The sequence below is a fragment of the Cajanus cajan genome, chromosome 2 (assembly GCF_000230855.2).
Source record: "Cajanus cajan strain Asha chromosome 2, NIPB_CcT2T_4, whole genome shotgun sequence".
Taxonomy (NCBI): domain Eukaryota; kingdom Viridiplantae; phylum Streptophyta; class Magnoliopsida; order Fabales; family Fabaceae; genus Cajanus; species Cajanus cajan.
The window spans coordinates 7,734,478-7,748,583 of NC_138518.1; the positions used below are offsets into that span (position 1 = coordinate 7,734,478).

General features: G+C 33.5%; 1 protein-coding gene across 1 annotated transcript; it reads right to left on the reverse strand.

The window, feature by feature from the left end:
* Positions 1–1,034: 1,034 nt before the first annotated feature.
* Positions 1,035–11,761, reverse strand: LOC109788132 (U-box domain-containing protein). Its single transcript, XM_083067867.1, has 16 exons — positions 10,678–11,761; positions 8,073–8,277; positions 7,704–7,855; positions 7,325–7,616; positions 7,022–7,174; positions 5,418–5,621; positions 5,213–5,325; positions 4,965–5,079; positions 4,413–4,502; positions 4,117–4,320; positions 3,926–4,021; positions 3,667–3,789; positions 1,880–1,972; positions 1,614–1,778; positions 1,426–1,515; positions 1,035–1,342 (listed from the first exon to the last, which is right to left on the reverse strand). Exons 1-16 carry the CDS (start codon positions 11,505–11,507, stop codon positions 1,166–1,168), a joined length of 3,102 nt encoding a protein of 1,033 aa, XP_082923993.1. The 5' UTR covers positions 11,508–11,761; the 3' UTR covers positions 1,035–1,165.
* Positions 11,762–14,106: the final 2,345 nt, after the last annotated feature.

The following is a 14,106-nucleotide window of genomic DNA, read 5'->3' on the forward strand; positions in this document are numbered from 1 at the left end:
CTTATTTATGATTATATTGTATATTTATTTTATTATTTATGATTGTATTGTGAACTTTTTTTTTTAATATTTTCATGTCTCTTGTCGATGTGAGACTACAATTAAAGCAACTCACAAAAAAGATTACAATTGAGACCAACTAATAGTAACTATTATTAAGGCATAAAGCGTATATTTTTCCTATGATGTATGTGTAGGTTAAAAAAAATGAAAATGGTATACTGTGAATAAGAAAATTTTGAGTATTTGTACAATATGTAGGTGACTACCTTATACATTATATTTAACTTATATGATACTTTTTTTTTCTTTATTTTATTTAATCCATGTAATTTATTTTTATTTTTTATCCCTATAATTTTTTTCTTCATTTTTTGTCCTTGTAATTTTTTCTTTCATTTTTTAGTCTCTTTACTTTGTTACTAACATGACACTATTGCTTATGTGTCATGATGCTAATGTGACATCATGTTGATGAAATACATGATAACATAAAAACATCATAATAATATAACACTAATATTGTGAGTTGTGACATTATGTTAAATTACATAATGACTATCTTTTATTTGCATCCATGCAATAACATTATTAAATTAATATTTTTGTTATAGACTTTAATAATAAAGACAAAAAATGAAACGATTAAATTTTTCAAAGATGATTCCAAAAAATTTAAAAAAAATAACTAAATTACAAGGATGAAAATTATGTTTAAGTATTAAAAATAAAAATAAAACCATTAATTTTTATTTTCCTTCGAATTTCAATTTTGGGGTTAAATGTCAATTTATATTTAAATTGGTTCGATTTTAAACGCATAATGATACTATAGTATCCGTCCATTATCATCCTATAATTAATTGTATTAAGTAGAAAAAAAAATAGGAATAATAATGCTGACGATAATAAAAATGATCTGCTTTCCCAAAATTTTGATAAGTTAATGGAGGCCAAAATATTATTGTAGATTATGAATTTAGGTTTCAACTGGCAGGTTATTAATCAAAGATTGTCCTATGTTTGTAATATCGTAGTATTCAATCGGATGAGTTTTTATTAACCGTTTCAAATATCTTTACAGCCTTAAACTTGTAATAATATTAAAATTTTCCAAAAATGATTGAATAGATGAGATAAAGGTTCAACATAGTGTTCCTAAGTCCTAATCAATCAACATTTCTCCATTTGTAGGCTGAATAGTGGCCTTGGTACTCTGCAGGTTTAGTCCTTCGTGTTTCTTCATTTCCTGAGACCTCACAAACTCCTCAATTCTTGCTTTTAGCTCATCATCGGGAATCAACATATCCACAGTAAGATGAGAACGGTTGAACGGATCAGTCTGCACAAACAACCAAACAGAAAAAAGCATAAAACAAGAAACCTCTTTACAGTAATCAGGAACAAAAGGTCAAAGGTATGTACACTATCACTAAGAAGGTGCCTCTGAATGACAGGACGATCAACCGTGATCCTTGAAGAAGGCAAGATAACTGGATCCTTCATCAAAGTGTACTGCAATGCAATATAAAAAAGGATCATGTATGGTGTGCCAGAATTAGCTTCTCTTTTAATAGTTTTATTCAACACACTGAAAGAAGCGGAAAACTCACTTGAATTGGATCAAGGAATTCATCTGGTATTTCCCCTAGAGTAGCTTCAGCATCCATGGCTTCTGAAGCAGCAACTTTAGCTTTAGCACCAAGTTGAATAAATTCCTGTATAATTCTCCCATCCTCACCAATTCTGTGAAGGACATCTGCTGCAGCACTAAACAACTGCAGTGCAATACCAGTCAGATTGCATTTGCTTATGGTAATACAGACAACAAAATTTCTTGAAAACAATATGTAATATCTCAAAAGTCCAACAAACTCGCCTGATCATTGTATGATCGGCCATCCTTTGAGATGGCAGACGGGAAGATGGAATTCGTGTCACCCCTAGCCAGATGAACATATATGTGTACAATCTGCAAATGAATAAATTAAATTTAGTAGTTTGCTATGAAACATAAAGTTAAGTAATATATTTGTGTCACGTATTGTGCCATGTAATATAAACGAGATATAAGATTTAGGTTCCAACCTCCTCCCATCCCTCTTTCAAAAAAACCAATCAAACCATTAATATTTAATATAAAAAATAAAATAAAAAAAGAGAGAGAGAACAAAAGGGTTCTGATATTTTGCAAGCCTAGGGCAACAACTCATTATAAAATGATTCAACCAAGTTACTATTGTTGGGAGAAGTTTCCCAACAAACTAGAAGTTAAGCACATAGAATAACATCTTACACAAGAAAATAAAGTAGAGCCAGCATATGCAGAAGATTCTGGTAACAGAGGTAGAAGTGGAGATTTAATGATTTTGGTAATATATAAACAAATCCATTATGAAATGACACGACCAAATTACATTGTGTGTGTTTGGATTATAGTTAGAAAATTAAGTTGAGTTAAATTAACTTTATAAACTTAAGTTTAACTAAAAGTGGATTTAATATAACTTTATTTATGTTTGGATACCTTTATTCTAAAAGTACTTTTATTAAACTAGACACTTGTTTGGATAATAGTACTCTCTCCGTTTTTTTTTTCATTGTCTTTAAGGTTAAACACAAGAATTAAGATAATGATTGATATTTTAGTTTTTTAAAGTATTTATTACATATTTTCCTGTTATACCCTTTAGGTGGTTGGAGAAGAAATAATATTAGAAAATGAATAGACACATTGTTCAATAAACATGCATTAATTATCAAGGGTAAAAATAAAAAAGAAAATTAATAAGTCGTTGATTTTAGAAAAGTGACAATGAAAAAAAACAACAAAATCTGACAAAACGACTATGAAAAAAAAAACGGAAGGAGTAGTTAAAAGTACTTTTAAATGTGTAATTACTAAAATGTGTATAAATTTTATAATATAATATGATTATTATTTAGTTAATTATTTTTCAATTATATTTGAATTTTTAATATTATATTATTATTATTATTATTATTAAAAATGACAATAATATTATAAAGTAAATTACAAATAATACTAAAATACTTTCATAACAACTGAATAACACAAGGGCCCAAAAGAAACAAATAATCAAATAAACTATCAATAAAAAAATAAAAAAAAATTCAAGTTGTTAAACACATAGGAACTTCTATGAATTTAATAGATATTAGTGTCTTATCTATCGGATAATCAGATTTTTTAGTAAAATAATGTATTGTATACATAACCTACGTTCACATTAACTCAAAAGCAACACCTTGCTGCTTTGGTTGAGACGTGCTTTAAAACAGAAATATCATTCAACTTAATTGGAGAAAAATTTACCAAACAAATCGATTCAACATTCAATAACAAGTGAATGTCCGTTTAACTATTTAAACGGTAAACCAAACATAGCCATTGTCATTGTAATACGTTTCACAGGATCAAAAGTCAAAACTGTATTATTTAAAATGGAACCGATTTCTAAAATGGAAGTCCTTCAAATTCTAGGATTAATGAAGATGTAAATACAACATTTTCAGAATCAATCCTATTGAAGGCATGTTGACTCGGTCTAGAGTTGGCAAAAGAATAGCATATCACCTCTCCAGTCATAATTAATCACTACTAAAGAGCACTTTAAATAATTTTGAAATGTAGCTGACACAAACCTGTTTTAATAAATGCTTTGGACGAAATTCATATTTCTCAGGATCCTTCAGACTGAGCGATCTTCTTTGGGGACCCACCAATTGCAGCAAAAAGTAATTGAGCATGCTAGCCACTCTTTCAACCTTGAAAAAGTGAAAAATAAGATTAAACTCACGAGGAGAATAAGAAATTTTCCTAAGAACCTCATAGTTCAAGCACACTATTTTATGACATAACAAGATTAATAACATGCCATGGTTGGAATGAGAAAAAAATTACCATCTCAGGGAGTAGGAATGGAGCAATAATCTGCTCTGAAGTAAATGCAAGCATACTGACATCTTCATTTGCCAACTTCATATCTATCCGGATAATCTACAGAAGTATCCAGCGCTAAATGCTTTATTAAATGATTTTTAAGAAACAAGTGCAGATACATAATTATATATTGAAACAAAAAGTCAACAGACATTTTCTTGAGAATGGAATAACCGGGTTCTCTCCTGCCTCTCTTGAACTGGACGACGCTCCCACTCAGCTGTATTTGACATCTCAGCCTCCAACTCTTTTATCTCAAGAATTTTGTTCAGACTCTCATCAAGAAGATAAATACTATCATTAATCAGGAAGTTTAAGAAATTCAGATAGACACCCTTCTCCTCCTCTTTAGCAATCTGGAAAAAAAATATAGGAAAAAAATAGATTAAAATGAGCATGGTGAGATAAAAAATAAAAATCAAATCAAATATCTTCCATACATCATTACCTGTCTCCAAGCATTACGATGACTAGGAACTTGCCACAGGTATTCAAGGAGTTCGGCAATATTATGGCGGATGTTAAATTTGTCATAGAACTGTAATGGATAAGTGACAATTAAGACGATTAGCTAGGTATGGTATTCAACAACCCAGAAACGCTAATGATTTCAAATACTGAAACTCAAGGAATGTAATGCCTATATACATGTGAGAAAATAGGGAACCATAGGCATCACAATGTGAGCTATATAAAAATTAAAAAGTCGAGGTGGAACAGTTTGAAACAAAATTCACAAGTTTTGCTGACATTGCTAATCAATCACATGCATGAGATTACAATAAATCATTTATTTGTTCGTCTTAAGTCATCATTAAGTAAACAGAATCACTAACATGAATCCCCTTGTTGATGTTCAAGTTTGAGTTTCAAGAAAATCAAGAAGATAATTGATTTCCATACAATTCAACTACATTCCTTGTATTTATGTAGAAATTGATGGCATTAAGAGGAAAAAAAGGATGGCTATGCCACCAACAGTCTTGATATGCAGACTAACCTGTGTGTGAGAACCAGTGAACTCAATGTCAACATAAAGTTTTAGAAGATTCCTCACAAGATACTCAAGAGAGAGTTGGTGGCCTTCAAATAGAGTGGCTGTAGCAGTTGAACCACTGCAGAGAGGGAATACGGCAGGGGACACATGCAAACTCAATCATATAGCTTGAAGACTTGAAACAAATTTCCCCAATAATAATAATAATAAGCAAAATTTTCAATTTTATGCAGAAGAAAGGCACCAATTACCTCCTGCGGGGCATCCAGCAGTTCAAGACTTCAACCATCTTAGCTCTAAGGTATGGGTTTTTGATAAATTCAGGGCTGGCCATGAACATAATTATAAAATTCATAAACTCATCCTGCACAGAAATATAAATGTATTATCTTACATAAGAACTTCGGAGAAAAAGGATTAATCCAAGAATTAGAACTCTTTTGAGGTGAAGTCTACCAGCACAACTCCATCCAAGGCCTTTGGAATCCGTGAAGCAAATATTAAAAGTTCCATGGCATCTTCCACAAAATGTTCAGGCATGGTAGCAAATTCCATTGGGCAAGTTGGTGGTAAAGGCATCTTAAATCCACCAACTAAGCCAACCAACCAAACAATCATCAACCGGTAGAAGGAAAGCGCATTCTGGATAAGTGTGTTATCCTGAGGAAAATAACGTGAAGCCAGTAATTCAAAATGAGAACATAGCAAATTTAAAACTTATAAGCTAGAATTAACACTTAAAGTAACAAGAACTTGTCTACATCATATCATTGATGAATCAAGTATTAGATTTCAGTGAACATTTAATTTAGACGAACGTTATCTTTATAACTAGTAAGGTAGAATAGATATGCTTATCCTTTTGAAAGATCACATTAATGAATCTTTTCTTTATTATGAAACTAAGAAGCATGGGCCTTTTTAAATAGTAACTGTTATATAGTAACCATATCATATAACAGATTAACAGGCATTACAAGTACATGGACACTTCAAATACTTTAATCGCATCTTCAAAATAAATATTTATTTTTGAACTTCTATATCAATATACTGATTGGAATACCATGACAATTAGATAAATTTTAGCATTGTAATATTGTATTATGCTCATGATCATTTATAAAACATGAATTTTCTCTTGTGATTTACAATTTTTATATTATGTTAATTTTATATCAATGTCATGTCTTGTAATTTTTAACATTTTCCATATCCCTATGTACATGTCATATTGTATCTCTGTTCCCTGTCATATCTGTGCTTCCTAGCTAAGAAATAAAAAGCACCTTTAGGCTCCATCAATGCCCAAATTTCACAAAAGAAAATTAAGAAAAAGGGACACTGATGTAAGAAAAACTAGAAAGAGAACCCAATTTGTGACAAGGTGCAAATAAATAACACATACACATTATTTATATATAACACAGTCTACACGTATCCGGTATAACAAGGTTTAGTAAAAGAGTACAGCTCTAGAATACTACAATCTGTAGTACACCTTACACTCCCTCAAAGAAGAGGGTATCAATCACATGTATGCAGCTTGTTTTAAATGTAACTAATTTTAGAACCCATAAAATAAAAAGACTGATATGAAGATAATATGTGAGGTAGTTTGATTGTCATCTGTTTTTCCAGACGGCAGGAAAAGAGAAGTCACAGCCAAACAACTGCAGGAAAGGGACAAAGCAAGAAAAGAGGAGAAAACTAGTGTTTTATGCATACAGAGAAAGAAGGATCACAGATAGAGAAACCTTTTAGCAGAGAACTTCGAGAGTTTGAGTGAATGGCACTGTACACAATTAGTCTTATTTATATCAGAGCAAAGACCTATTTACAGACAATAGAAGTTGCAGTACAACTGTACAAGATTACATTTGTATTACATTAAGATCCTTTATACACTATATAACAATAGAATGTACAGCTACTATTGCTACAGAAACTACAAAGCTAATCAAGATAATTGATTTTTTCAACCCCTCAAGCTAACCAAAACAGACACATAACATGATGACTAGGAAGCACAGAAGCAAGAGAGAGGGGGGGGGACCTACCCTCAATATCTGAGCTTCATAACATAGTTTTTCCTGTGAGTATGACTCCATTTCTTTCTCAAGTCGATTAATATCCATTTCGGCCTGACGAGAGGGTGATCGCTCCTGCATGGCTTTAAGTGTGGACAGAGTATCTTCACACCTAGAAATATCCTGTATACAATGACTCCAGCGTTTATATTTTACATAACTTTACAAGAAATCATTCAAAGCAAATAAAAAATAAGCCAGCAATAATAGTTTGCCACCATAAAATAATAATACTATCAACTTTAGTTCTATCCAAACATTCATGCGATTTACCTGAACTAAGTGTTTGAAGTCAGAAAATGCTTTTAAAAGACCCAAGTTGAGCACTCTTGCAGTCATAAAGAAGCATTCACAAATAAATGAATATTTCGTCTTTTCACCACGTGCAGAATTTTCATTTGAGAGCTCACCAGCATTATTACTACCAGAACTACTGGCCTCTTGGGATTGTTGCAAGCGTTTCTGATCATCATTGTATTGAGTGGTTGCCCCAGTTGTAGCTGGGTTTTTACTATTAAGCCATTCAGTAACTTCTTCTGATGATGCATGAAGAGCAGTCAACCCACTAAAACAAGATCATGACCAAAAGTTACCTATAGGGAGATACATGAAACTTCCTTGAGAATTTTAATATTTACAACATAGCCCTCACCTTAGCTGCAATCGGTTTGAGTAGTGCACATATTTTGCATCAATTTTATCCCTTTTTGTTAAATTTGCATCTAAAAATGGTTCACATAGTCGAAGCATGACAGCACTCAGAGTTACAAACGTTCCTGAACTTGCACATGTAATAGTATCAACCTGTTTTTAAGAAAAATAAATAAATGTCACACATTCCCAAAAGACATAACCAAAACAACAGGAATAAGTTAAAAAAAAAATAAACTTCAACATGAATATGATGACAAGGAATGCAAAAAAAAAAAAAAAAAAAAAAAATCAAATGAGCAATTGAACACAATTTATCTAGTTTCACTGCATTTCAACTAAAAAAAATGAAGATAAGAAATAAATTTACCTGTATATGAGCCCTGGATGCATTTATATTGATCACCTTTGCAAGATACTCAAGTACATTTTCACGAGTATCGGCACTTTTAAGGAGGATGAGGAGTACTTCAGATAGGCCATCATATAAGTTGTTCATGACAGTTTTAATAGTGGTAAATGAAGATAACAAATCAGCCGGTCGCCTAGTTGATGCATCAGAAAAACACTGCTGCCTGGATTTTGAAGGAGAGAAAAAAACATTTGTTAAAAATGGAGCCTGGTTAAAAATAATAAACATATGGTAATGTAAACATATAGGCTTCAATAGGGAAACAAAAATAAAGAAGTGTTAGACACTGCCTTAATTGTGGTCACCACTAGCCAGCCCTAGTTGTGGTCCCTTTGGGGGCTGCCTTAATTGCAGCTTCAAGGGTGGTAGTTTAGTCCCGCATCAACTAAAGATATGGCTTAAATAACTTGGACAGTCTTCACCTTACAAGTCAGTTTTATGAGGTTGAGTTAGGTCCCAAACCTAAATTCTAAGTAGTGGAACTAGAATGTAGGGTTGCAAATAAATATTTTCCCATTAACTGGAGTTGGCTGCATGAATCAAATGATGCTGTAATGTTCTGTCATAAATCATGGCTATAAATAAATTCTTGACCTACATCCTAATTGACATTGAATTGCTATATTTTTCTTAGTCTCCCCAGTCTCTGACGACCAGACTACCGTCTATAATCTTCTCATTTCTGCTACATTGAGTTTATGCTTCCGTTGCCTTTTAATGCTCAACATTCAGTTCCATACAACATTGCAAGTCTTATAGAAATTCAGTAAAAATTTCTTTTAAGCTTGAGTGATTCTTTTTTATTACAAATAACACCTGATGCACTTTTCCATTTCATCCACCCCACTGAAATCTCTTATGGTCTCTACCTAAATAATGGACCCTAGATACTTGAACCATGTAACTTGTGGTAACTAGTATAGTTGGTTATTCAAGTCTAACCTATACGCTATGGCCCATGGTTGTTGACTTGTGTAGCCAAACTAACATTTCATATACTTTGTCTTACTTCTTAGGCAAAATCCATGATCTTCCAAAGCTTATGTCAACACTAACTTCCCATTTATTTCCTTCATTGATTCTTCAACCAAAATTATATTGTCTACAGTCAAAAAGCATGCATCGTGGCATCAGCTCTTGGATTTTCTGATTTAGGAAGTTCAACTATATGATGAAGAGATAAAGGCCCAGAATTTACAGATGGTGTACCCTATGGTTACAGGAAAATCCACTATAACCCCATTTTGTGCTCTCACCCTCATACACAACCTTAATTGCTCAAATATATGCAATACAAACACCTTTCTTCTCTAGGGGCTTCCACAAAATCTTTCTTGTCACTTAATCATGTGCCTTTTCCAAATCAATGAAGACCTCTGCTATCTCTCCATTAAACATCGCACCAAGTATCTTGTTTCCATGGCTAACCTCCAAGGCACAAATCCAAATTGATTTTCAGCAATGTGTGTCTCTGGTCTTAATTCCCTTGTAATTTGCACAATTTTGTATATCTCTTTGACTTGTATAAATAGGGATTACAGTGCTTCGCCTCCACTCTTCCGGAATTTTCTCGAAACAAGATTATAAGGTTGGAAAAAAAAAAAAAGCAACAAAAATGGGTCGTATGAATGAATGTCTGTAATGCACTAGAAAGAAGGAAGCCATCCTCCTAGCATTCTAACAACCAATCAAGTTTGACAGAGTGGAAGCAAGACTATCTTGCCTAACACAAATACCACTTGATATAGTTCAGGATGACAATGACAAAGGAGGGGAGATTAGATATAGTGTAAAGAAGCAAGCTGCTATATACAATATGATAAACAAGGGTAACCCACAATGGTAATTAAATATAACTATATTCGTCAAGGTAAGTGACTTTTTAATATTATTTTTTCTTTTTTTCGTCTAGAGAGAGCAGGGAAATTACTACTTGGCAGCTAAACACAAAAAGAAAAAAAAAATTAAAGATGCAATACTATAAACCCATATCACATCTCCATACATCTAAAAACTAGGAAGCTTCATGACTCATGAAATTGTTTAAATAATACTTCTCAAAGCCCAAAGCAAGGAATATCCTTAGGTTTCGCTTCATTAGCATAGACAAATAATCTGCTGAAGGACCAACATCCTGACCATAAACCATTTGTTTCTTTTATATAAACCCAAAGGATAGAATCAGCAAGTACATCAAAACTATACTCTAACCAAATTTACAAAAATAAAAGCAACCAATATGCAGTACTACCAACAAGTCATTGGTGATACTGGACTTGAATCTCTTAAGCAAAATCTCAGGTTTGAGTCTCGTGGTTGAAAAGAGAAACCTACTAAAGATAATCAGTCACGTTTTATGATAGAAATCAGTTATTGATGAAGCCGAAGATCCTTCGTACCAATGACAGTTCAAAATAAAATAAAAAAATCACATGCAATACTACTACTCTCTTTAGCTCCTCTGACCAAATCCAAAGCAGACAATGAGAAAACCAATGGTACCAAAAAACCATCGACACATGAATATCATCCAAACAAGCAAAATTGAGAAAGTTAAGCTCACCCAACATCAGGCTCGCCCTTGAAAAAGGCCTGATCAGGAAGAGCACTGACGTGGAGAAAGGGACCCAAAATGCTGGTCATCTCCATGGCGCGGCCGTTGATATAAACGCCTCTGGGCACCCACCACTCGTGATTCACAAGCGACTTGGCGCCAACGGGGAACCTCACCAAATACAGCAAAGCCCTGAGAGAGTCCTGGAAGTTCCCAAGAGCAGACACCTTCATCACACTCCCTCTCAGCTCCTCGTAAAGCCCCTTCAGAATCCGGTCCAAGCTGTCGAAATCCGGGTCCCGGAAGAACTCCTCAAGAAACCCCGGCGGAGCCTTGGCTCCCCCGCCGCCGCCCCCGAACACGCCGCTGCCGCCGACCTCCGCGAAAATCAGCGGCAGCAGCGGCGAGTTGGCGGCGGGGGGGTGGCGGCTGGGGAAGAGCTCCGGGTTGGCGAGGTGAATCCGGCAGTAGTTGACGCAGAGCTTCTTGGCCTGGCGCACCACCGACTCCATCTCGGAGCGGAGGGTTTTGTCCTTCATGTTGGCGATTTTCTTGGCCTCCTCGTGCGCGCGGTGGTAGCAGCCGACGAGGTAGTGGAACGGCGACTCGTGGGCGGCGGCGGGGAAATCGCCGGAGAGACGGTCGATTAGAACCCTCTCCATGCAGTCCCGCGAGAGGCGGAGGTCTTTCCCCTCGCTGAGAATCTCCGCGGCGGTTAGCTCCAAGTAGACGATTCTAGAATCGGCGGTGGCGGTTTCGGTGATGGAGACGAGGAAGATTTTGCGGATGATGATGTCCTCCACCTCCTCCGGAGTGCGTTGGGGTTTGGGCGCCGCCATGGATGGAAGCTAGCTCTGTCGAATTGGATTGATCCAAATTGAAATTGAAATTGGAATTGGAATTGGAATTGGAATCGTTTTGGGGTTTAGGAATGGGATTGAGTGAGAGTGAAAGAGAACATCAGAACATGGTTCGAGGAAGAAGGTTTCTTTAATGTATGGTGAAACTGAGTGAGAGTTCGATTAGGAATAATGTGCGTCCGGGTGTTTCTTCATTTCTTCTTTCTTCTTTCTTCTTTCATCTGCACAAACTTTTTATTTGGGACCATTTTTATTTTTACCAGTTTTTTTTTACAAGATTAAGAATTAATATAATACTTTTGTTCAATTAGGAATTATTAAATAATATTATTAATAAATAATTAGTAAATTAAATCGAGGTAACCATTGAATTAATGAATAGACTTCTTCGATGACTTTAAAAGAAGAAAGAGAGTTTGGAATAGGAAATGGTCTTAATGAAAATGATGTTAGGGTGTGTTTGCTTTTGAGGAAATATTTTTTTTTTTTAAAGTAATTTTATTTTCAAATTTAAAAAATGTGTTTGCTTTGAACTCTCATTTTCTATTTTCTAAAATTGAAAATATTAAAATTTGTTTGGATTTACTAATTTTGATAATATGTATATCTTAATAATTTTTTTTAATAAACCTATTTCTATGTTTCATAAAAAATGAGTGTCCAACCCGCAGAGAAACAAATCTAGTGATTTATTGAAACTCCACATAAAGTAGTGTCTTTTTCTACTTATATTTGTCATGAGAGACATCAAAGATATTATGTAATGATCATACAGACATAATTTATGCACACCTCAAGCCAAAAATTATTATATTAGGACTAAAAAACACACCCGATAATTATATTTATAGATTTTCCCCCCCTTCCCTTCTCTTATTATTTGTATATTACCCATTTGTTGAGTTTTCTAGAATGAAAATACTTAAACTCTATTGTTAGAATATCATGCTGGATACTTAATCTAAAGTTCATCTTATATATATATATATATATATATATATATATATATATATGAATAATTATATATTATGGATATATAAAATTATATTAAATTAAAGTGATTTAATATTGTATAAATTATTCGGACAATTATGTATCTAAAGCATATAAGATCTTTAATGTGTAGTAATTAAAGAGTAATTATATTTTATGATGGATAAAAATAGAAATATCAAAAGACAACCTTATGACTATCTATAAACAGGTTAGGTTCTTAGATCACAATATTTTTTTTTCTAACATCCAATTATTAGGAGACTGAGAGATTGTCAAAGAGTTATTTCAAGAGAGTAAATTTAATCTGGAAGGTCAAAACCCACTACTCACTTATTGTAACACCATATTTTTTTACAAAATATAATATAAGTATTTTATTTATAATTTTAATATTATATTTTTATTAATAAGAATTGTTTAATATTCATTTATTTAATATATTTTAGAATATAATATAAGGTATTTTATTTAAATATTTTATTTTAATTAATTAAGAGGGAAGGGAATTAGAAACTGTGGTTAATATGTTTTAATTTGAGGGTTAAAGGGAGGTTAAGATTTTTAAAAGAATAGTTTTTTTTATCAAACTCGCGTACACTTTCATTTTTACATACGCACTTCAAAGCTCGGAGAACAGGAGTAAGAAGAAAATCGCCCCAGAGTTTATCATTCATCTTTTTCTATTCAACAAGGTAAGGGGGTGACAAACCTCACTCTGGGTGTAGGATTGTATGTTAGGTAGTGGAATTGACCCCCAATCATGTGTATGTTATATGCTTATGTATGAGGAATTTTCCCCAAATACGTCTATTTTATCTTATGTTCTTTTTATACGTTCCTAATGACATGAATTGTTTGAATCTATGATCAATTGTATGTTTAGGTTGTAATTTTGTGTGATCTAAGGTTCCTACAGGAAACCCTAAAGGAACTTAGTGTGATAGTTTGTGAAAATATTGATTAATATGTGTAGATTAAGTAATTTGAAATGTTAATTGCATGTTATAGAGCAATTTTATCGATTGTATATGTGTTTATGCATGAAATTGAATGTGGGTAACTTGTAGTCATTGAGGCGACGTGATTTCCAGGGAGAAAGATCGCGTTCTCGCTCAACGAGACATGTAAGGTTGCTCAACGAGAAGCCCTAAAGAGCTCAGCTTGGTAAGCTAGATTTTGATCACTCAACGAGAAGCCTCAAGGGGCTCAACTTGCTCAACTAGATGTTGGTGGCTCAACTGGATGTTATTCGCTTAACGAAAGGTTTTAGGGAGCTCAACTCATTCAACCATTGTTAGATGGTTGTTTTATCCTTGTGATCTTGATACTACCTTTTTACTAATGATTAGTTGATGTATTTGAGAATGTACATGGGATATATGAGGTGATATGTGAAGTGAGATCATGTGCATTTTATTGCATCAAGTTTGTTTGACATGCATCATGTACATAAAAGATGTTTTTTATAAGGTATGATATGAAATACACCACTAGGGAAGGTCCCTTGTGTAAAAGCTTGAAAACCAACCTTAAAAATAGTTCAATTTGGAAGTCTCAGTCTTGCCCTCGTGTGCATATGATG

Excerpts from the sequence above, each read along its gene's own strand:
- LOC109788132 (XM_083067867.1), bottom strand. The coding sequence starts at position 11,507 with ATGGCGGCGCCCAAACCCCAACGCACTCCGGAGGAGGTGGAGGACATC. Across the intron at positions 1,973-3,666 it reads CAAAGCATTTATTAAAACAG|ATTGTACACATATATGTTCA; the intron begins GTTTGTGTCAGC and ends ATTCATTTGCAG. Across the intron at positions 1,779-1,879 it reads GCCGATCATACAATGATCAG|TTGTTTAGTGCTGCAGCAGA; the intron begins GCGAGTTTGTTG and ends ATTGCACTGCAG.